Here is a 23,292-nt window from a genome sequence, read left to right as displayed (position 1 = left end):
GGCTCCAAGGAAGCTCCAGGGTAGGATAATGAGAGGTCAGTGGTCTGGGGCTCCATGCAGCTTACTAATAGTTGATCTTTTCTGGGGGTTCCTGGGATGATTTTGAGGAAGAGTTCAGTCCCAGTTCCCTCGGGAATATTGAGATGGATAAGACCCAGTTTGTACATGCAAAGGCTTGTTGATCTCACGCCCACTATAAAAGCACGAGCCTGGATGGCAGGTGAGGCAGGACACTGAGCAGAGCCAGCTGAGACATCTAATAGGGAAGTATGCTTTTCCAGCCTCAGTTTCCCACTTAGAACACGGGGCCACTGTTGTCATGCTCTCCCGGGCTTGGCATTTGGCTCCACCCAGCATCTTTTTCCTGTGAGGTGGGCAGCTATGCTGTCCAGAGTTCTTGGGTGCGAGATTTCAGGGCAGGTGGGAGGTGGGCACCCCTACCCTCTGTAGCCAGGTTGGGTGGGGAAGTCTGGACAGCCAGGGAGGAAAGACAAAAGCACACTTACAAAGCAGACTTGCAAATTAATGGAGCGCAAAGTAGGGCTGCTCTGGAAGTGCTGAAGGAATTCACCGCAAGGGGGGGGCACCAGCTGTTGTGTGGCAGCCGGGGTGGGACCTGCCTCGCTTGCCTCTGGCCTCAGTCTATCCTCTCTGGCAGGAGCGCTGGGGTCTGGAGCCTGGGCCTCCAGCTAGGATTAGACAGAGGTGGAAAGAAACTCTGTGGGCACCATTGTCCCTGCCCCTGAGATCCAAAGAAGTCTGAAGTGCGAAGTAGAGGGACCTCCACCTATGCTGGGAACACCTTCTCTGCTCCCCTTGCCCACACTCATGTTCCACACCTTCCCTGCAGCCCCTACCAGCCAGTAAGCTGGGTTCTGAGCCAGGGCTGGGAGGCCCCCAGATGTAAGGCATCATCGCATCATCGCAGAGACAGGTGTCGATGTAGGGACAGGAAGGCTATCGTTTGCTCCCCAAGCCCTGTGACCCTGGCTCAGAATACACTGGAAAAGTGCATCTGGGTGGGTGGAAGCTGGATGTAGGTCCTGGCCCCACCCATGGTAGATCCCTTAGTCCGCTCCCCCAGCTCCTTCGCTGCCTGTGATCCGGGTCTTTCCTTTTTCCAAGCATTCGCACATCTCTCCATCTGCATATTTTAACTCCCCCAGCTGCCTTTCCAATCCCTGCCTGCCATTTCCCTCTTCTCCCCTCCCCCCATCCTGCTGTGTTTTCTCTTGGGGGCTCTGGACCAGACTCTGCAGGCTTCTCAAAGGTTGCAACCCTGGGGCTCCCTGGACCCACTTGCCCACAAGGGACTTCAGCCAGTCTCCCTTCAGAGAAGCCAAGGTCACAATCTCCATGGATGGGAGTTTGCCCTGCCTTACTTCCAGGAAGTCACCATTCCCAGCTCTAGGTGATCCTCAGGGCTGTGCCTCCAGGAACCCTACACCCTCTGAGAACTGCTGCAGAACCAGGAAGACAGTCCAGAGTCCCAGGCAGGAGAGGCTGATCAGAGCTACACGCTTCACAGGGCTGGTTTTGGCCTCATTCCAACCCCTGTGTGACTCCAGAGGAAGCCTGTGAGGCCCGGGGCTAACAGAGACTGGGGGGAGAATGGGGAGCCGCTCCTTTGGGATTGAGCTTGATTTTAGCACCCTTGCCTTACTCCGCTTATTCCTTGGGGGACCCCATGCCCCAACCCCAGTAACTGAACCTAGCAACAATCCAACATCCACACAGAGCATGGGGTCCAGGCCAGCCAGGAAAGGCAAGAGAACAATGCACCTGTCAGGATTCGCATCCTCTGTGCAGGCAACAGCAGTACCAGCAAAAATGATGCACACTTACCTGCTGCTGAGCTGGCTGACCTTTGGATTTGCTTAGAATTGATAAGCAGTTGGGTCTTGGTAACACCTGAGTGAGAACATGGAAAGGCAGCCGCCTCTCCGAAGTGTGATCTGTAGATTCATGAATGCCAGTTCCTGGGTCTAATGCCAGCTGAAGGAGGGTCCCGTGGAATCAGGAGCCCTTGGGGATTTACACTGTTAACCAGACCATCCCAGTATACACCAAAGGTCTGAGAACTGCCCCTCCCAACTGTGCTATCTGCCGCGTGTTCTTGAGTTTGCCCCAGAAGGGAAGGATGATAGGGGGGTTACCTGTCCCCAGGACTAGGACCCTGACCCAGAGGGATGGATTAGTCAGTTTTCCTTTATTCGAATAAACGTCTGAGATAACTTAGAAAATGTTTATTTTTTTATTTTGATTTGATTTGATTTTTTGAGACAGGGGTTCTCTGTGTAACAGCCCTAGCTGTCCTGGAACTTGCTGTGTAGACCAAGCTGGCCTCGAACTCACAGAGATCTGTTGCCTCTGCCTCCCGAGTGCTGGAATTAAAGGCGTTTTATTTTGGCTCTCACTTTCAGACAATTCAGCCTGTCATCCAGCTTTACCCCTGGGGCTGCAGGCCAACAGGGGGTAAATAGGTAGCAGAACAACCTCTTCCCTTTATAGATTGAACAGGTGGTAGGGGAGGGGCTGGAAATCTCTCATGCTCTTGAAGGGAGTCCCACCTCAGTGAACTGAAGACCCCCTCCCCGCCCCACCCCGCCCCAAGCCTTAGTTTCTGCCATCTCCCAGCACAGTGAGGCTAGAGAGCAGACCTCTAATGTGTGGCAGTTTGGAGACACTCAAGATCTAGACAGTGTACAGCAAGGGGCTCTCCTCTGTGATTGGGGCCAGACCTGCTGCAGTGGGGGACAGGAAAGAGATCCTGTTGTCATCTGTCACTCGGGCTGGTCATTTGAGGCTGCTGTGGCTACTGAGACCAGGTTTAGTGCCCACCTAATATCTCTAGCAGACAATCCAGGTATTCTTCCTGCTGGAATTGCCAGGTCTCCATGGGTGGAATGCCGTAGATCTTGCCCAATGGTGGTTTCTGGTAAGTGTGGTGAGTAGGTGCTTATCAGCTAGGGTGGGCCCCCACTCTGTCGCAAGAACTCCTTCAAACTCGGCACCCTGAAGAGAAGTTTTTCACACTTCGCTCCTGCTCAGGAATCATGCCCCCCAAATCCTGCCATAGAGAGTGGGTGACAACTGCATCATGTTTGGGGGTGTGGCTGTTCAAAGGGTCCTGAAGTCAGGTGCTAGGAGCAGCTCAGGATAATACGAGCAGCCACAAGAGTCCAGGGCCAGTCCCCTGGCCACGCCTGCCCTCCCCATGGCTCTTGGATGGAAGTGGTAGTCAACAGGATGTCTTCAGTTCTCATGCATGATAAGGACTGCCTCTCCCTGATCATGTGCATGTATTTGTGTATGTGCATGTGTGTATGTACACAAGTATATTCTGTGTCTTCTCCCTGCATGGCACATGCTGGGGTTTTCCTCTGTTGAATGCATCTAAAGACCATCTCACATGTCTCTTCAGGAGCCAGGGATGACAGTCTCTCCTGCCCCAATCCTACCTCCATGAACAGGGCTAGACAACTGTAGATGGGTGTCCCATTGTAAGAACTTGCTTATGATTTAAGTAGCTGAGGATTCCTTGCTGGGTGGGTCCAGCAATGTCCTTCATAGCTGGGTGTGGGGAAAGCAGTAGTTACTAGTGAAAGTTAGTGCCCATTTTCCTACTTAGCTAAAGATGCCCTGGGCTGCGGGATCTGCTGCCTTGGCCCTGAGGTAGCATGGGACCGAGCTTGGCAGCTCATGGCCATCCAGCCCAGGCTGTGCACCTCACACGGCCCTCTTTCTCTCCACAGGACGGCTCTCTTGCAGGCACGCCCGCGGCTGCTTCTACCCGTGCAGAGCCTCGTGTGCCTGGCAGCCTTCGGCCTGGCCCTGCCACTGGCCATCAGCCTTTTCCCGCAGATGTCAGAGGTCAGTGGGGTTAAAGGGCAGGGCAGGGAGGAGTCATTTATTGACAAAGACCTAACCCATGCTGACTGCCAGTACTGAGCCAGGCTCTGTGGGGAGAACCATGAATGAAGCCAGGTGTGATGGCTCACATCTGTAATCCCAGCATCTTAGGCGATGGCTTCGTGGGGTGGAGGAACTGAGGCAGGAGGACTGCTGTGAGTCTGAGGCCAGCTTGAGCTACAAAGTCGGTTGGAGACCAGCCTAAGCTACAGAGTGAGATTCTTTCTTAAATTATAACAACAACAATAATGCATAAAGGAAAAAAACGAGGAACGAGCCTGGCCCAGGATGACCTTTTCAAAGATCAAGCAGCAACACAGGATGCTGTGGAATAGCAAACAAAGTTTGAGAAAGGTTAGGGTGGGAGAAAAGAGGCAGCAGAGCAAACAGAGCCTGGAGGGAAGTGGTGCTTCCTGGGGCCTGGAAGCTGGGTTGGAGTTGGCCCGCTGAGCAGGGTCTTGGGACACACAAGTGAGGGATAAGTCGGTATGAAGGTTCTGAGGTAAGATGACATCTGATACCCGAATGAAGTCTGCCCTGTGAGCAGTAGTGGGAAGAGATGAGGTGAGCCAGGTAAAGCCCGATGGCCCCGGGTGGTGCTGAGAACCTGAAGGCTGAAGCCGCGGGGAGATAGCATCCAAAGGGCTACACAAAGGACTCTTGATCGGGAACGGATGGTCTCCATGCCTGCTTCATGAAGCTGAGCTGGAGCTCTGGAGAGGGAACCATCAGGAAGCTGTGGCGGGCGTCCAGTGAGAGATGATGGCGGCTTGGACCAGGCTGTTGGCAGTGGGCATTGAGAAGCGGGGCCATTGTGAGAGAGGGGCGGCCGCTTCCTCGGGATTTTCGAGAGCTGCATGTGGTGGGAGGGAAAGGGAGCCTGCAGGATTTGTGCCTGGCTCTCTGGTTTTGAAACCAGAAGGCAGATGTAGTCATGTTGTCACAAGATGGAGATGGGAAGAGGGGAGGGTTGAGGGAGGACAGAGAGTTGAGTCAGTTAGACCTGTGGGTGGGAGGACCCTGTGGACCCTGTGAGCAGAGGTGCCCTGTGGGGAGCTGGCTCCAGGTCTACAGTCTAGGACAGTGTCTCGTGCCACAGGAACAGGATGGAAGCCTCCAGGCAAGGACAGTGCCAGGCTCACGGAGATTGGGATGTTCAAATTCCTTGAGGTTAGCGAATACCCCTTGTCCTCAGACCATAAAGGCAAACCTTGTCCCCAGTGGTAGAGTGTGCAGCTTAGGGGGTGAGGGGTGGGGCCGCAGCAGACCTCTAGAGCTCGTGTGCATGCAAAATGGAAACACCAGGAGAGAATAGAGGACTCCCGAGAAAGAGTCAAGTCCAAGAAGAGAGAAAAGGACTGGAGCGTAGACCAAGGGACCAGCCTTGGCAGGGGCGAGCCCTGCTCCCGGTAGCTGCTGGCGAGGGTGGGCAGGTGGCAGGTGCCGTTGTAAGGGGAGAGGACAGGGGATGGCAAGTCAGAGGCCAAGAGAGCAGAGGACCAACCCGCTGTTCAGAGCGGCTGAGCTTGTGGCCAGAGAGGGACGCTTCTCCAGAGTGATTTGAGGACAGCCCTGCTTCAAGAAGTGCCCAACTGGAGGACGGAGGGCAAGCCGGGGCTCCTGGGGGGAAAGTGGCAACGGGGGTGGGGGTGGGGGGAGGTTAGTGAAGACTGGAAGCCCAGGGCCTTAGTGTAGGGGCTGGAGTCACCTTGGGACACTCACGGTTGGGACCCTGGTGTGCTGTGTGAGGCTATAGTTCCCTCTGCCTTCAGTGCTCTTCCGAACCTAGGAAAGCTGAGTCTGGGAACTCCCAGTGGAACCCAGGGCTACAGGCACCTCTAAACCCTGGAAACAGGGCAGAGGTGACTCTGAGGTCTCTGGCGACATGACTATGCTGGAAGCTCTACTTGTGGAGAGGATCCAGGACAGAGAATCCCCAGATCACCAAGTCAGAAGCCATCCCAGCTAGAAAGAATCATCCCATGTATCATCCTCCTGGCTTTACAGGAAAACAAGGCTGAGAACAGCCATGGTTGGGACCAGCCCTCAGTCGCAGAAGCCAGCGTTGTTAGGAGGGGACGCTCTGGAGGCCATACCCCGGTACAGATAGGGGTCTAGTCAGCTGGTCCAAGAGGCTTTAGTCAAGGTCCAGACTCCTTTGTCCCCATTGCCTGTTCAAGTATATGGATGTTAGTGCTTCTGAGTGTCTAGCCACATTCACTTACCACAACCCAAACTTCTTATAGGTTGGAAAGAATTGCATGAGGTCTTTGTCCTTCAGAAGAGAGAGCAGTAGCATGCTCTTCAGAACTCCCTGCTCAGCTGCACCTTCCCCAACAGGGTTCAGGCCAACCTGGATATTATAGAGTATTTTGAGACCTGTCTGCAACCCAAGGCACCAAAGTCATCAGCCATTGGTTTCTTCGTTCACCTTCCCAATTAATTCTAACAAGGTGATACTTCTGCAGTACAGGGATCATGTCTCATGTCCCAGAAGCCAGGGGAATTTGCCATATGAGTCTGGACTTGCTTGAGCTGACCCAACCTTGCCAAAAATCACCAAGGCTGTCAACAGAAGTAATCGCTGAAGTACTAATTAATTAGCTAGGAGACGTGGAGACCAAGTTCAGGAACTGGTGCCTAGGATGGCTAGCTTGCTGTGACTGGTGTGGTGGCCGACTCTCTAACCCCGGAGCTTGAGGAAGAACTTCTATTTCCCCTTCCATGCCTGGGAGAGAGCTTTGCTCTTTTCAAATGAGGGTTTCTGCTTATTGAAATGGCATCATGGTCAACTCAAAAATAGTAATTACAGCTACCTTGACTTGAGGTCACACCATTATGCCTCTGCTTGCCTTGTATTTTAAGTCCTTCAAGTCTAGTTAAGTATCAAGAAATGTTACCAAATCAGTTGAGGTCATTGACCTCTGGGGAGAGTTTTGCCTAGAGACACAGAACCTTTGGTGAAGGGACTCTAGCCAGCCTGAGCATGGCAGACATGGCTCTGGCAGGCCTTGCCCTTCCCCCATTCCCTTGGCCTTGCTAAAAACCATTAGATTACATTCCTAAAGCTAGGCAGTGAGGTCTATTCCCTTATTTGGCCACTTCCTCCTCCTGAGGCTGATTACCAAAGTCCAGCTATCAGAAACTCCCCTTTGGCTGCCCTAATTAACATGCCCAATCAAAATTAAACACCTCATCCTAACAGAGGGTTTCCCCTTTTACCTTTATAAACCGCCATTTGCCTATGGGCCATGTCTGTCTCTATCCAGAGACTGTCCTTTGTCCCTCTGAGATAAATATTCTCTCCCTCTCCCTTGTCCCTTGTCATCCTCTGACTCCGGTCTTTGTCTCTTATTCCCCACCCTTCATCCCTCTGGGCAAATAAATCTCCTCTGTGCTGAGAACTTGGCCTTGGGGCGTCTTGTGCTAAATATCTGTCCTTTCATTTGGTACATTGAAGGGACTGGAGGAGGAGATGTTTGAGAAAGAAAGGTCAAGTTTAAGCTGAGGTACAGAGTGAACCTGGGGGGAGCAGATTCAGGAGAGCCAAGGAGGGGAAGGGAGGAGGAGTGGGGAGGAGGCTTGGAGATGGGCCCAGCAGAGAAAGTGTTCCTGTGTACCAGTGGGGCATTGGGGCAGCTGAAGGCTAAGGATGTTGTCCACGTTGCTCATAAGAGGCAGCTTGTCCAGACAGGATTCTGTCACACTCTCCAGCATGCCCACACCTTACTATAGGAAGAGGGACCAAGCCAGGTGGTGGTGGTGCACACCTTTAATTCCAGCACTTGGGAGGCAGAGACAGGCAGATCTCTGTGAGTTCGAGGCCAGCCTGGTCTATAGAGTGAGTTCCAGGACAGCCAGAGCTGTTACACAGAGAAATCCTGTCTTGGGGGGGGGGGGGGGAAGAGGGACCAAGTATATACGCCAGACTTGCCCCTGCTTATCTATCAGTACAACAAAACTGGCCTCTTCTAGACAGCCTGCCTTTCCTAGGGAATCCACCTTCATATCTACAGGGACCTTCTGTGGGGGTACCTCTTTGTTTTCTAACAGAACGGGCCGGGGGCCGGGGGAGCATCTAGGAGACCAAGAGGTAGGATCTGGAATAAGCTCTGAACTTGGGTATGAGAACTAGATCTGCCCTCCTGCCAGGCCTCAAACTCACTGGACAGGGAGAATGGATCTTTCTTTTGACCTGGAGGATAAGGGTGCAGTGGAGCATTGGTTAGACCGAGGTGTCCCAACAGCACCTAGAATAAGTCCCCTGCCCCATGGTCTCCTGTGAAGAGTAGGCTATTCTCTTGTGACTGGGACAGTCTTCTAATCTCCAGAAACATGTATTCTGGTGTTGAAAATGAAGTAATTAAATGTCCTTGGGTGTCGTGACTCACACCTATAATCTAGCCCTTGGGAGGCAGAAGGAGGGGATCCCCACAAATTCAAGGCCAGCCTCAATCTACACAGCAAGTTGTAGGCCAGCTAGGATAATACAGGGGGATCCTGGGTCCAAAAAACAAACAAACAAACAAACAAACAAACAAACAAAGTAAAACTGAGTATGATATCACATACCTGAGCCTAGGTGATCAGAGATTCAAGGCTATCCTTGACTACACAGTGATTTTGAATCCAGTTTGGACTACATAAGACCTTGTCTCAGAAAAAGCTGAAATAAAGTCATATGAGGGTGGTAGTCACGATGGAGATAAAGTCAGGGGTATGCTATCCAGACAGGATACGCTATGGCTTGCTCCAAGGGCCCTTGAGGTAGGGTAGGTTGTGCGGGGCTCCCTAGTTGACACGGTCCTGACTTAGGGCGGCCTTTCAGGCCCTGTCCATTGTGAATATTAGGCCTCTGAATAAGCAAACTTAGTCTACCCCTCTGCCCCATCTGCGTGTACACTGGTGTCTTAGACTGTCTTAGGGTAACATCCAGAGTCCAGTCTTTGGGTTCACGGGCTTGGCTGTCCCCGGAGTCTGGACCGGGCAATGATGAATGCCCCTCCGATTCTGACACACAATGTTTTCTACCTGGGAATGTATCCAACCCAGCAGTTTAATGAACCGCAGGTCTCCTAGGGAGCAAGAAGCAGTGCCCTGGCCAAGCCTCCCTCGCCCTTGCCTCTGTCTTTCTTAATTCCTTGAGTCCTCGGGGACTCTCCCATATCCAGGCTCTCCCCTCCCCCTCTGCTCCCTGGGGAGCTCGGGGGCTAGAGAAGGGGCTGCTGTACAAGCGGGAGCTATTGTTCCACAATCTGGTTTTGTCCTCATCTTGTTGGCAGGCGGCAGGAGAGGAGCGAAAGGTTAATGAGGCGCTGTGAACGGGGGACTGCGGCGGGCGGGCGCCGGCTTGGTGACAGGGAGCTAATTAGGAGCAGTTTAACAGGAGGAAAAAGTGAAATCTCCTCTTCACCAACTGTCAATAATTAGCCGATTTGGTGAGGTTGAAATGTGTCCACAGAAGAAGGCGGGGCTTGTCTGGGGACGAGTGGGGGTGGGGGGGTGGGGGGGGCAACGGAGGCTCAGCCCTGTCTTTAGGTGTGTGTGTGGGGGGGGGATTGTTGTACTGGGCCATCCTGCAGCCCGGGGCCTCCCTTCCGCCCTCTGGTTGGCTTTTCCTAGCTTGATCCCTATATGGCCCCAGTTAAGACCTCAGCCAAAAGGCAAGTATTAGAACTCAGTTTCTTCCAGTCTCTCTGCCCTGTAGGAACCTGGAAGTGAAAATAAGAGGCAGGTGCTGGAATCAGAAGGATGGCAGCCACGCGACTCAAAGTCCCATGCTGATCCTCAGGCGCCTGCCTTGCTCACAGTGTGAGTGTGCCCTCTGAGTGCTAGCTGAGTGGTGCCAAGAGGAGGCTGGGCAAGGCCCTTGGCCTCCTGTGGAGCATGCCTTCCTTGTCATCCCCCGGGCGGGCGGGCGCTGTCCACCCAGCTACTCTAAGGCAGGCGGTCTGGAGAGGAGGGTCAGGCCCCAGCCTTTTACTGCAGGGGGGAAGGTGTTTGTTGCTGCAGAGGCCTCCTGGGGGCCCAGGAGTCATGTTCACAAGCCGGAAGGTCGTTTCCTGTTGGGCCTGTTTGCGCTGTCTGCTGTCTCGTCTTTTGTTGGCCCCTGGCCTTTGGCCTTTCCTGACACCTCAGCAGATGGACGTCTCCTCCCCAGTCTCTAGCTTTTGCTGAACACCTTAACTGGAAGAAAAGGCATCAGTCAGCCCCGCCCAAACCCCCTCAGTCCAGCCACTCCCCAGCTCATCTCTAGAGGGCCTCCCGGGGCCCGAGGCATGGTGGGAGGAAGGCTTGAGCCCTCTTCAGCACTGTGTGCACACCGTCTTTCAACTTGGGACTCGGAAGTAATTCTTAGCGCCACATTCATCTCTACTCAGCCCCTACTCCTCACCTCCTCTTGTCCCTCTATAGTTTTCATAGAGAGGAACCCTCCCATGTAAGAATGCGCCCCTCCCATGGGTACTAGAGCCGCTCTGTCTAGCCTCATCAGCCCCGCAGAAAGGGATAGCACTGGGGGACCCACCTGGCTAGGCAGCGTGACAGCCCGACACAACAGAAGCCAATATCCTCCCCAATTTGTCTCCCTTTCTGTGAGCACAAATTTGAGGGAAGAGTTGGTTGGGAATCTTCTAGAATGCCCGGTCCCTGGGACGTTTTTCTTGATATTCAGGATCCATCCTGCCTCAAACATGTAGGCTCTGGTCTCATTTCTAGCCTCAGGACAGAGCCTCTCCTCCCTCCATGTAAGGCTGAGAGCCCGACTCTATCACCACCCGACACATTTGGTGCACCCTGGCTGTTGCCCCCTGCTCCTTCTGCTCTCCCAGGACCCAAACAAGGTCAGAGGCAGTGTCTGACGGGCACTGTGTCCCTCCTGAGTCCACAGGACCTTTCACTGTCCCTAGAGGATTGTCCCTCTTCCTCTTTAGTCTCACATCCATCTTTGCTTAGAGATGTTTGTTTGGGGTTTTTCTCGTTTGCTGGTTTTAATCAATCCCCACTGAACGCCGAAGCAGGCTATTTTTGCTGTCAGAAATCTGCCGCCTCCCCGCCCGCTGCTTTCTTGGAATTTGCCCACAGGACCCCCCAGGAGGGACAAACGGGGATGGCAAAGCCACTTGGATCCCAGGAACGCCAACGCCACCTGTCATATTGCCTGTTCCCCACCCCCCCCCATCCTAACCCATGCATGCACACAGGCCCACACACGTGCATACCCACCAGTATGCACACATTCTCAACGGTATGTTTCAGGAAAGCCACCTCCCAACCTGTCCTTCCCAGGTCTCCCTCCCTGGATTCAAGATGGAGTGGAGGATTCGCTGGGCAAAGTTTTCCTGAGTGAAAAGCACTAAGTGAAAAGGGCTTGGAGCATGCCTAGACTACAGCAAGGGCCGAGGCCTGTAAGAGGTGTTATTGGCTAGGGCTGGGCAAGATGGCTACAATCTCACCCTTGCCCCATAGCATCATGTGAGTTTCTACCCCCTCCTAAGACCCTCCCACCCACTTCTAGCTGTTATCTTTGTCCTAGAAAAATTTCCCTACTATATATATGTGGAGAAAATGAGTCCTCAAGGCTGAGAAGACAGAGAGAGACAGACTCTAAGGTCAGTCCACCAGAGGGCACCCAGGAACAATACAAAGTTCTGAAATGAAGCACTTGCTGGGTCTACAAAGTTCAGGGGAGGAGCCCCATATTCAGTGGGGGGGGTCTTTAGTTCAGTTTGATTGAGTTGGAATATTGAGTCATCTTGAGGGGATCTCCGTGTGGATGTGGAAGCTGTAATCTGTCTTTTCTCTGCCCTAGTCTTCAACCAGAGATGTGATGAAGATAAAGACAAGTGCTGGAAATGCTCAAGGCCACAATCTTGGGTGTGGCATGAGATCAGGGGATCCCTCCAGGAGGAGGCAGATATACCTCATACCTCAAGAGCAGAGCATCCAAGGAACCCTGAGAAAGCCCTACGAGGCCTTGAGCAGGCCAGACATGGTCTTCGCTCAGTGGAAGTTTTGCCCACCCAAGCTTCTCCACCAACAGGAGGAGTTCTAGAAGGTTCTGGGAGTAATAGGCTGGGAGGTGGCTTTGCTGAGTCTGGAATCAAGGAGTCTAGGTTTGTTTTGTTTAAGACAGACTCTTGTTATCTAGACTGGGCTGACCTAGAACTCTCAATCCTCCTGCCTCTGCCTCCCAAGTGCTGGATGATAGGCATGTGCCACCATGCCTAGCTGGAGTGTGACTTTCATTCAGAAGGCGGTTGGGGTCCATCATGGGTACCAGAGGCCTAACTCAGGCACTCAGGGGTCCAGGCTCAGGCCTCAGCTGCTCCGGTACCCCAGTTTACCCTGGCCCTTCAGAGACTCTCAGATCAGTTTCGGAGACTGATGTGCAGTGTGTATATGAGCAGAACCCAACGCTGGCTCGGTCCCGGTTCGAAAAGTGGGAGATGGCTGCCCGGTGGACCAGCCAGGCTTTGGGGGCCTATGTCAAGTGCTGTGCCACCTGCTTGCCTCAGAGGCCCAGACCCCTGTGCAGGCACGGAAGTGGCTTTAGGCTGTGTCACAGGGTCAGGCTGAACGTCCCACCCCTCTGCCCTTCTCTTTGAAAAGGAGGTAGAAAAGCCCGCCATGGCAGCAGAGGCAGGAGGAGGGAGTGCTTTGTAGTAGGGAAAAGCCCCAGAGAATGGGGCACGGCTGGGGGATCCAGTTTCCTGTTTATGTCTCTGCACCTTAGCTCCAGGTTCAAATATGTAAACTATCCACTGGGCCTGGCTGCAGGTGTGTGTGTGCTCCCAGGCTGGAAGGCAGAGGTGCCCCCAGTGCATTCCTGACTGCTGGCCCCCACCCCAACCCAGGGTGTCTGGCTGCAAATAACTCAAGGTTAACCCTTCCCAGACCATGAAGGAAAGCTATAGGGAAGCAAGGGCTCTGGAGCTAGCTGGGCCTTGGGGTATTTAGGGGAGATACTGGACATGGTACTCTGCATTTTGGGGTGTCTCCTGAGAGGGGGCTTCATGGTTCGAGCTTGGTCTGCAGGAAGGAAATGGGGCTGATGAAGCAGGCCCAGCAGATTGGTAGTGCTTATTTGGTGGCAGGCTGGACGCGTTCATGGCATCGCCAGTTATGGGGCAAGAAGTACCACCCAGCATGTACTGAGCAATACCTTCAGCATCCTCTATGGTTCCTGCAGCTCCTGCTCTCTGAGGCTCTGGTACCTTCTCCCAGACCCTTCTCTATGAAAGCCTCCATTCAGCTCTACCAGCCTGGGCTTGAAGAAGCCCACCAGATTAGACACACAGATTCCTGGTTGCCTCAGCCAACAGCCTGAAGTTGGGGCGATCTCTTTTTCCTGTGGCTGTTCAGCACCATCTCATCGCCCTAGAGCCTGGGGCAGTTGCCTTGTGGATATAACCAAGTCCCAGCCTCCTCAGCCCACCCCTCAGGGCCTCTGGTGCTGGTGCCCCTTCGGGCTGTACCTATGCCTCTCTGAGCCTTCTTCTCTTCATTCTCCAGAGCCCCATCTGCTAGCAACTGTGGCCACGGTGCCAGTTCCAGTGTGGCATATAAAGCAGAATTGTCGCTTCCTAAAGTCACCTCTCAGTCCCATCCAGCAGCCCAGGAGTCCTCAAAAGAAAGACTAGCACTTGTCCTTTGCTCTGGGGATGGGGGAGGGGTTGGAGCTGGAGAGGGCAGCTGGAAAACCTGCAGTGTCCAGCCATACTGTGAACCACAGGTTTGGAGGACAGTGCCGGGCAGGACCTGGAGAAATTCCTCGGGAGAACCTTGCCCCCCTGCCCTCATCTCAGAAAGATGGCCTACGATCTATTTGTATATCGATAAGAGGAGGGAATGGTGGCCTGATGATATAGGCAGCGCCAGGGTCCTTGTCCTGGCCTCCCCCAGTTAGCCCAATGGGGAGGGCCCTTGGTGGTTCGTACACACCTGAGATCTGAAAATGGTAGCTCATTGGTCCCACACCCAGCCGTGGCCAGAGAACTGGAGGGGTCCTCACAGGTGGCTAGCTGACCTGTCTCACAGCGGAAGTAGGGCTGTATGCACCCAAGGGTGCTGGGAAGTCTCCATTTCAGGAGGTTCCCCACAATCTAGCTGCGGGGGTGGGGGGTTGCAAAGAGGTCATTGGGACCACTGTGAGACGTCATTGACTTGGTCCAGAGGGCCTTGAGGTGTCTGGGTACCCTATGTCACTGTTCAGCTGCTTGTGCTGGCCGCCTAAGGCTGCCTTCCTGGGCTCGTTCCCTTCCCCACCCCTCGAATGTGCCTGTTCCCCTCCATCTGCTCTCCCGGGCAAGCTCCCCCACTCTGGAGGCGCTGGCTGTGCGCGCACATCCGGCTCCCTCTTGCCCAGAGCCCAGAACCCTGGGCCCATCTGCCTCTCAGGCCGTTCCACCCAGGAGACCCACAGGCACCCCAGCCTCAGCATGGCCAGCCCACCCGCCTCCCATATTCCCTGCCTCTGAGAATGGTATCACCACCACCCCAGCTCCGGAGCTAGAATTAGGAGTCATCCAACGCCCAGTCATCCTCGACACCTCCCTCTCACCCCCACATGCAATTGGTCATCAGCTCTGTGGATGTCATCTTCGGAAAGGCTCTTTGGCAGGCTCTTCCTCCTGCCCCCATGGGCAGCGTCAGAAGGCAGGACCTAAGAACTTTCTGGTTCCAACAGCTGCTCCTCTGGGAGGATCCCCTACCCCCTCACTCTCCCTCCCCATCCTCCACTCTGCCATGGCCAGAGGGGCCTTTCTAAGCCTGGGTGTGCCCATCCCAGCTCACAGTCCTTCCATAGCTCCCTAATTCTCTTGGAGAATGGCTGACACCTCCAGGTAGTCTAAGATGTCTTGCCCGTCCGAGGCTGACATCCACATGTCCCACGTAACCTCCCTCCTTCCTGTCCACAGCCCATGCTGACTGGCCAGCCAGTTTCTTCCTCTTAATAAACCAGCAAGTATGGCTGCCTTCTCTCATCCAAATCCTCCATTCTCTTCCTGGCCCACCTCCTCTGAGAAGTCTCCCTTCCTTGTTCCTTCTCCATTTCATGGTAACCCCGAGGCCCTCCCCAGTTTCCATGGTACTTTGTCTCTCAGGAATCCATCTGCTTTCACTTTCTGACTCCTCCCCTAGACTTCCAGCTTCTCCAGGGCAGTGGGCTGGCCCTGTCGGTCACTGCTCGCCCAGTCCGAGTGTGTGGAGTTGGCCAATGCGAGCATATACACACACTGAATGAAAATGAGCAGGAGTAGTGACTCTGTCCCCAAGACCCTACTCTAGAGTGCCTGGCCACCTCCCCCAGGAGGCTTGCACTGCCTGCTTCTCCCCACATTTGTTTCTATTCTACCTGCTGCCCTCAGCTCAGTGGGGGGCCCAGGGGAGCCTGGATGCCATGATGGAGGGGCCTCAGTCTTGTAGGGGTGCTGTGTTCTGTGGGAAGTGGGCCCTGCAGGCCGTGGCCCTGGGCCTCGGTCCTCCACCTCGGTGGTGAGCAGCCTCTAGGATTTTAATGCGGGCCTCGGTGCTTCAGTGAAAGCTGCATGGGGAGCTGCTAATAATGGCACTAAAATAAAATATGCTACATCTGTTATGGGTAGCAGAACAAAATTAGCTGCTCACACCTCTGACATCCAAGATGTCTTAACTTAAAATACTCCTTGGCTTACTTTACATCATTTACTGATTATATTTAAAAGAAATACAATTTTGCAATTACTGTTCTTTCCAGTGTGGTATCTATGCATCATTTTCCTTTTATGTTTATATATTTCTCCTTCATTAGTGCAGTCTGAAGGGTGATTAGGATTCTTCAAACATTTTACAGAGGTTAAACGTTGATTAAGATTTAATTATTACTGTAAATAGCTTGGAATGACATATGGTGCAAAAGCCTGACATATGTGCATTTGAATAAATGAAGTGCTATTTCCCAGGATGCCTCGGTAGCTGTTTAACAGCTTTCCCGAAGGGTTATGTTACACCTCATGGTAAGATTGCTGGGATGTTATATTTTGTTGGTTTTTGCAGCTGAAAGCTAAGAACAGTTTTCCAGTTTTTTAAAAACATTGAATATTTTAAATACCTAAATTGTTTTGCACAAATTTTTGCTAATTTGTCTAACTAGGTTAAACATTTTCAAAAGCATTTAGATTTTTAAGCGTGGGCGCTGTGCATTGTGTCAGTGGCAGCATGGGGACCAGGGGGGCTGGTGGGGTGGAGGGGGCTCAGGGTAGAGGGGTGGGGCACGAGCAGGTGGTTTCAGGAGAGGGGTCCTGGGTCCTGAGCCTAGCTCCTGTCTGTTTGGCCATCTCAAGTAGCCAGAGTGCTGGGATGTTGAGGAGGACAGGGGATGGATGCCCCTTCTCCAGGGCCCCATCCATGCCCACCAGCTCTAGTCCTCACCAAACTCTTTCTTGCCTGGACCTTGACCTGGGCTCCCTGGCTTGACTGGGCTCCCCAAAGTCTCCCTTGTTTGTGCCGCCCTCTGGCCACCTCCTAAGGCCTCCAGGACTTCACATGTAGTATGTACCTAGGATCACGGTCAGCTGAGCTACAACAGAAAGGCCTGGTAGGTAGTTCTATGATCTTGCCTGGATCGCATGCCAAGCTGGGGTGGAAGGGAGGGGGGCTGGTGTCAGCACTAAGAGACCACCTCCCTCACTGGTCCACTTCATGCTATCCTTTCTGGCTCACCCTGGAGCTGAAGGCCAATATCTGGGCTGCTGCAGTTTCCAGAAGGATCTAGTGTCTAGGTGCTTGCCGCCCATTTTCTTTCCAACCATTAGTCCAACCAGAGAGACTCTTGCACTGTGCTAGGCCTTAATGACTCAGGGTGAACAAGATCTGCACAGGCCTGCCTTTGGGGGCTCTTGTGATCTGATGTGGGAAGGTAGAGGATGAGTGAGCAGTCAGCCCCCCAATGCTGGGATATCACTCGGATAGAAGAAATTTGGGGGTCTTGAGCCAGAAAGGTTGTCCTCACCAGCCTAGATGAGCAATGGTCTACAGCTAGGCCTATGAAGCTGACTGAAAACAGGAAGATTGGGTGGAAGTGAGAATGGGTGGGAGGATGCCTCTAATAGTCAGGGCAACCCAGGAGACTTGGGGGTGAAGCAGGGAACAGCCCAGTTCGTCTAATGAGCTCAAAGAAGTATCTATGTCCTGTGTCTGCGAGATAATGGGAAGCCTAGCCGTGGAGACCAAAGGCATGGGTTCAGACCACTGAACCATTTTTTTAGTGATGATAGGGGCAGTCAGATCTGAGATTCAGAAGGCAGTGGGCTGAAGTGGATGGGAGGAAAGGGAAGGGGAGGGAAGGAAAGGGAAGGGAAGGGGGCCTAGGGTCTTCAGTCAGACAGCCATTTGATAAGGGTGTTATTGCCTGTAACATGGAGCTGGGGCTGAGGCAGGGGAAATGGCGGACTCAGTTCTATTTCAGAATGGTTGAGGTTATGTACCCATGAAGCATCCGCCATCTTTGACTAGCCAGCAGTCAGCTGTTGGCCTGTGGCTCAAGGGAAAACCACAGCTGGACACCCCTCAGACATGACAGCCACCAGGGACTCAGCCAGACCAAGTCCCAGTACTCCAAGACGTGTCCGATAGGTCTTGTGAAAGGAAGGTAACAGTGACCTTGCAGAGGGAGGTTTTCATAGAGGATAATGGGAACAGGAGCCAGATTTACTGTGGGCTGAAGCCAGTGGGAGGTGGACAGGTGGATTTGACCAGAATGGACAATTTAAAGAAGCATGGTTGCTGAGGAGAAGAAATACCAGGCCGCAGACAAGCCTGCCGTGGTGCAAAAGGAGTTTCCTCAGATGCAAGGTCCTTATGGCATGTGGAGACACTCACGGGGAGGAGTCAATGGACAGCAAAGTTGGGAGAGAAGTACATCTAGGAGAAGGCTGTGCAGAGGCAGGAGGAAGGTGAAGCCAGGTGGGGTTCTGCCTTCTAAGGGGGAGGGACAGCCACTGAGGGGGCAAGAGGGAGGGGCAGAGTGTGGACCCTGGTAGGCTGTGGGTTGTGAGTCTGAGAGGAACTCCTCACTAGTGCCACTGAGGTAAGCCGGCTCAGCAGCTCAGGAGGGGGAAGCCGTGGGGAGCTGCTGAGGTGACAGAGAAGACTCAACCCAGTGGCCTCTGTAGAGGATGGGAGATGGACTTGACCGGGCAGGGGCCTGGGGGAAGCTGCTACCGCAAGGGTCGAGCTGCAGTCAGGGACAGTGGCTTTTGAAGATCTCTGTGAGGTGGTCAAGTTGAAAGGTGGGTGCATGGGCAGAGACCTCTAAAGCAGGATTTCTACCATCAGGGCTAGAAGGATCCTTGAGTCTGGGAAGGAGCTGAAGTCATGGTCCCTGAGATCTGAACTGGTGTGTGTGTGTGTGTGTGTGTGTGTGTGTGTGTGTGTGTGTGTGTGTGTGTGTAGACAGAGATGGAGTCTCTGAGACTTGCAGTATTATTGGTCCAGGAGAGCAGTGAATGGGGTGCTGCCAAGGGAGAGGCTGGTGGCGGGGTAGAGGAGTGGTCTCACATGTGCTGGCAGTATGGGGAACAAGAGCATTTGCAATGAGGGAAACCCAAAGTCTTGACAAGAAAGAGGCTAGCCCTGAGCTGGAAGGGTGATGTAAAAGGAAGCACGCGCACTCCTCACTAGGACGTGTGGGCACTGGCTGGTGGACGTGCACAGAACTCTGGGTACCAGATCCAGGGCACCTCTCTTCCTGGCCCTCCCTAGCCCTTCACTCTTCTCTTTCTCTCCTCAGATCGAAACTTCCCAGTTGGAGCCTGAGATAGCCCGGGCCACAAGCAGCCGCACAGTGGTGTACAATAAGGGGCTGTGAGTGAAGATCAGCCGGCCTGGACACACAGCACTATCCAGGCCGGATGTTTGGGGAGGGGAAGGAGTCTCATGAGCGATTTCTGCAGGGAGGGGCTGCCCGGGAAGCAGTCAACCTCCAGCAGCAGAGAGACTAACCATTCACATTTTAACATAGGGGAGAGGAATTCTGACACATTTCCTACACAAAAAGAATCAAGTGCATCTCCGGGCCTTACATGGGGTCGTCTCAACTCCACTCAGCACAATTCCGTGTGAGCTGAAGAACTGTAGAGCGCTCCTGGGGTAGAATTAGGATCCTTTTATATGTTGCTCTTTTTTGTTTGTTTGTTTTAATTTTTTTTTTTTATTAGAAGCAAGTCTGAGCCTTGGTTGCAGCTGACCAGAAGTGGCAGGTGGACATGTGGAGGGAGCCAGAGGAACCTGGGAACTGGGTTGGATTGATGGACGGAAAGTGTAATGGCTAGGCCTGATGGGCCCCTGGGTTAGAGAAGGGAAGGGAGGGGAGGTGGTCTGCACCCCCCAAGATGAACTAGCCATAATCAAGGTTCTCAGGAATTGGCTCGCTTGTTCAAGGAGCACTAGAGACCTCTGGAAGGTTCCGGGAGCAGCGGGCTCTGAGTGTAGCCAGCTCCTGTCCACACCACAGTGGAGTGAGAATCAGGGACCTCAGGCACAGGTCATCTTTTATGGAGCTCTTATGGATTCTAGGCCCCTGAGAGCACCCCAGCTCTCTTCAGGGAGCCCCACAAGGGAACACTTGTTTTGTGTGAACAAGAAGAGGAGCCCATCTAGGCTCTCTGGGGAAGGTTCTTTTCCAAGAGTAGCTAGAGTTTTATACTGGGACAAAGGTGGGCAGAGCCCACTGCAGTCCAGTCTGTAGCCATGACACTGTCTGTCACACCCCACACCTTCCCGCATGGGAGAGTCTCCTGCTTGAGGGTACAAGGCCAGAACCCTGGCAACTGCCTGAGAGGTAGTGTCATCCCAGTTCTGACACGGGCAGGCTCCGTGGTGATGAACAAGCCACCCACATCTACAAGCTTCCATCCCCTGCCTGGGAGCAAACGGTCGAAGCGAGCTTCCTACCAGACCTTTGACTCCTCTGCCTGACTCACTCAGATGCTGCACATTCCAAGCATGTCTCTAAGGTGGATTCCGGTCCAGAAAATGCATCAGGCCCCTCTGGAAATGGCCAGCCCTTGGCCTCAAAAAAGGACCTTGCCTTTCTGTATGTGACCCCCACATCCCGGAAGACCTTGACTTGTGCCAAATACTTCGTGGCTGTGGATGAGGTAGTATGGATGATGCCCGAGACAAGCATGGGCTGTCAGTCCATGCACCACCTCTCACTGCTGCAGACTTGGAGGCCTCTTTGCTGCTGGCTCCTGACTCCATCTCATTTGTAGACCATAGGGACCATAGAGATAGCTCTATCTAAGGAGGCAGGGTCTGGGATGAGTGGGGTGACTCCTGATCCGAAAGATCCACAGAAAGGAGGCACTCTTCTTCACACGGCCCTCATCTGATCCTGCTAGAATGGGAGCCCTGCCTTGTGACCCTGGAACCTCCCTCTGGTGACTCTGGAGGGGGCTGAAGGTGAACATGTATGGTTGCAGTAAAAGCCTGGCACAAGGGTATCAAGGACAAGGCCACAGGTGGCCTTCCAGAGTCTTAAGGCGATGTAGCTGCAGTGAGGTGTGTCTGCCACGGTCTCCAGACCTTGACTGTGGACTAGATCGTCTGGAGCCTCTTTTGAAAAGTGCATTCCCAGCTCTCTGCCCCCATTTATCATGGAGCCTGTCCTTATACATTTTATCTTGGGACCAAAACTGCCCTCACCCAGCCCTGCCTCCCCAGAGGTTCCACTGACCAGGGCCTCTTCCAGCTTTCCCTCTGTACTGGCTGTCACTGTACTGGCCTCAGCATCCCTCATCGGTTTGCTTTGTGTGTGGAGGTGATTTCTACCACACTCCTAAATCCAAGCCCAGGTGAGCTGAGGGGGCAGCTCCTTCCGGCATGCAGTGGCAAATGGTCCTTGTGGTTGGGTGATGGTGACGGAGGGTGCTGAGCCATGCTGCTAAACCCTGTTCTGACTTCATAAAATCCACGAGGGGAGCTTTCTGTGAGTGCAAATGCCCCTATCTGCTGAGGCTAGCGGAAGCCGGCCAGGAGGAAAAGGGGCGCAGATGAACTCTCATTGGATCTAGTTTTGCCAGCAGTTGGGGTATAACTGCAGCAAGCTCTCTAGCCCTGCCTTTCCAGGCCTCCTCTCCTGGGTTCTTTAAACATTCCCTAAGGCTCCAAGGATGCTCTTTCATCTCTGGAAAGCAATTTGAGAGTACAGGAACCAAAAGTCCAAGATGCCAAGATGACCACCGAATCGGGACGGCTGCACACTGTCGATTCCCGACTGTGGATGTCTTCTGTCTGAAGCCTCTGGCCTGGGGGAGAGTGGGGGCGGGTGGAGGTGGAGAAGAACCAGTGGAGGCCGGTCCGTGGTGGGCTTCCAGCCTTGGGCAGGTATGAGTGAGGCCCCAACACGTGTGCCTCAGCATACCTAGGGACTTCAGACTGTCTTTTTAACCTCAGAAAACGTCTCAATTGATGTGATTTATGCCATACTAATGAGCTGTGGTCAATAAACATGGATTTAAAACACGAGGGTGTGGCTTTGTGAGTTATAGGAAGGGCGAGAGGTAAAGAATGAAGAGACCCAGAGGGAGCAAGTGAAGGCAGCCTGGGGACTTGGTGGGAACACCCCCAAAGGAAGCTGCAGGCCCAGGGTGTGGGAAAGGGGAGAGGAAAGGGAAGAGGAGTGTGTGGGGACAGGAAGCTGGAAAAGAAGGTGGGTTGAAACCACAGAAGAGGACCAGCTTGGATGGCTCAGCCAGGAAAAATGATTGCCTGCAAGCCTGAGCAACTGAGTTTAATCCCCAGAAGCCATGGTGGAAGGAGAGAACTGAGGCCTGAAAGTCATCCTCCGATTGCCACACGTACACCACAGCATGTGAGCCCCCGCCCCCCGCCCGCCCGCCCGCCCGCCCGCCCGCCGCCCCCCCCCCCCCCACACACACACATAAAAATAAAGAAAAAAGAAGGACTTGCAAAAGAAGCCCAGGGACTGGATGGCTCTGAAGAGACTTACCTTAAGGAACAGAACACATCAGGAGTTCAATAAACTCTGTGTAGTGTGGACCCAGGAAAGGGGACACCCTGGACAGCATGGCCTGGAGACCTATAGGGGATCTGTGCCAAGTGCAAGTACGATGTTTCCTGTGTGTGTGGCTTCTGGAATTCTGCCCCCTCCCGATTCCCTCATAGTTCCCCATGTGTTGGCTAATTTTTATGTCATCTTGACACAGCTATAGTAATGAGAAGAGGGACCCTCAATTGAGGGTGCCCCCATAAGGTCAGGTTGTAGGGTATTTTCTTAATTGGTGATAGAGGCGGGAGGGCCCAGCTCATGGTGTATGATGCCATCCTTGGGCTGGTGGTCCTGGGTGCTCTAAGAAAGCAGGCTGAGCAAGCCATGGGGAGCAAGCTGGTAAGCAGCTCCCCTCCATGGCCTCTGCATCAGCTCCTGCCTCCAGGATCCTGCCCTGTTTGAGTTCCTGTCCTGGCTTCCTTCAGTGATGAACTTGTGATATGGAAGAGTAAGTGAAATAAATCCTTTCCTCCCCAATTTGCTTTTGGGCATGGTTTCATCACAACCATAGTGACCCTAATTAGGACCCCCTAGGACCAGGACTATCACCTCCTAATAGATCTGGCTTGTCTCCCAAGCTGCCCTCTAGAAGTCTCCAGGGGGAGGCCTGCCCTCTTCTGGGGACCACTGAGCATAGTCCAGCCCTGCAGAGAGAGGCTGAGGTGGGTAGAAAGCATGTAATAGGCAGATGCTGGCCCAGCCCCAGCATGGCCAGTGGCTGTTGTGGGTACTTCCTTTTGTGTGAATGTACAGGTTTGTGAGCATGCAGGTGCACATCTGTGCGAACTTGTGTAGAAAGACCAAGGTCATTCCTCAGGAGCCCCCTTGATTTTGAAGTCTCTCGTTGACCTAAGGCTCACCAAGTTGCCTAGACTGGCCAGTGAGCGAACCTCTGGTAGAGGTAGATATAGAGGTAGAGACCTTTCTACTGCTGGGATTACAAGAATAGCTCAACACATATGGCCTCATTATTAATATTATTGTTGTTGTTTTGGTTGATTAGTTTTTTTGAGACAGGGTCTCTCTACATAGCCCTGACAATCCCGGAACTCACTATATAGATCAGGCTAGCCTCAAACTCACAGAGACCCACCTGCTTCTGCCTCCCAGCTCCTGAGATTGAAGGCACGCACCACCACACCCAGCCCCCTGGCTTTTGAAAAGTGGGTTTCATCACTTTGCCAACCGAACCATTCTCTGGTGCAGGCTCTTCTGAACTGAGACTTGGTGTACTTATCTACCAAATGGCACGCCCAGGGTCACGCGCTGGCTCATTGGAAGAGTAGAGAAACCAGTGGGGGATGCACCAGACCCTTCTCTCGTGTCTC

The 23,292-nt window shown here is 53.4% G+C and overlaps 1 protein-coding gene across 3 annotated transcripts in view; it reads left to right on the top strand.

The window, feature by feature from the left end:
* The window catches only part of Sfxn5 (sideroflexin 5), a 125,317-nt gene extending 103,900 nt beyond the window's left edge, over positions 1 to 21,417 (top strand). For 2 of the 3 annotated variants that reach the window (XM_006991546.4, XM_042274502.2), the window contains 2 exons: positions 3,756 to 3,873; positions 18,683 to 21,417. In XM_006991546.4, the coding sequence (XP_006991608.1) occupies positions 3,756 to 3,873; positions 18,683 to 18,760 (196 nt within the window). In that variant the 3' untranslated portion in view covers positions 18,761 to 21,417. The remainder of the gene's footprint in view (positions 1 to 3,755; positions 3,874 to 18,682) is intronic. The other variant, XM_042274503.2, reaches the window with a different exon arrangement.
* The last annotated feature ends 1,875 nt before the right edge of the window (positions 21,418 to 23,292 follow it).

The sequence above is a fragment of the Peromyscus maniculatus genome, chromosome 3 (assembly GCF_049852395.1).
Source record: "Peromyscus maniculatus bairdii isolate BWxNUB_F1_BW_parent chromosome 3, HU_Pman_BW_mat_3.1, whole genome shotgun sequence".
Classification (NCBI taxonomy): domain Eukaryota; kingdom Metazoa; phylum Chordata; class Mammalia; order Rodentia; family Cricetidae; genus Peromyscus; species Peromyscus maniculatus.
This window is presented reverse-complemented; position numbering and strand designations above follow the sequence as displayed.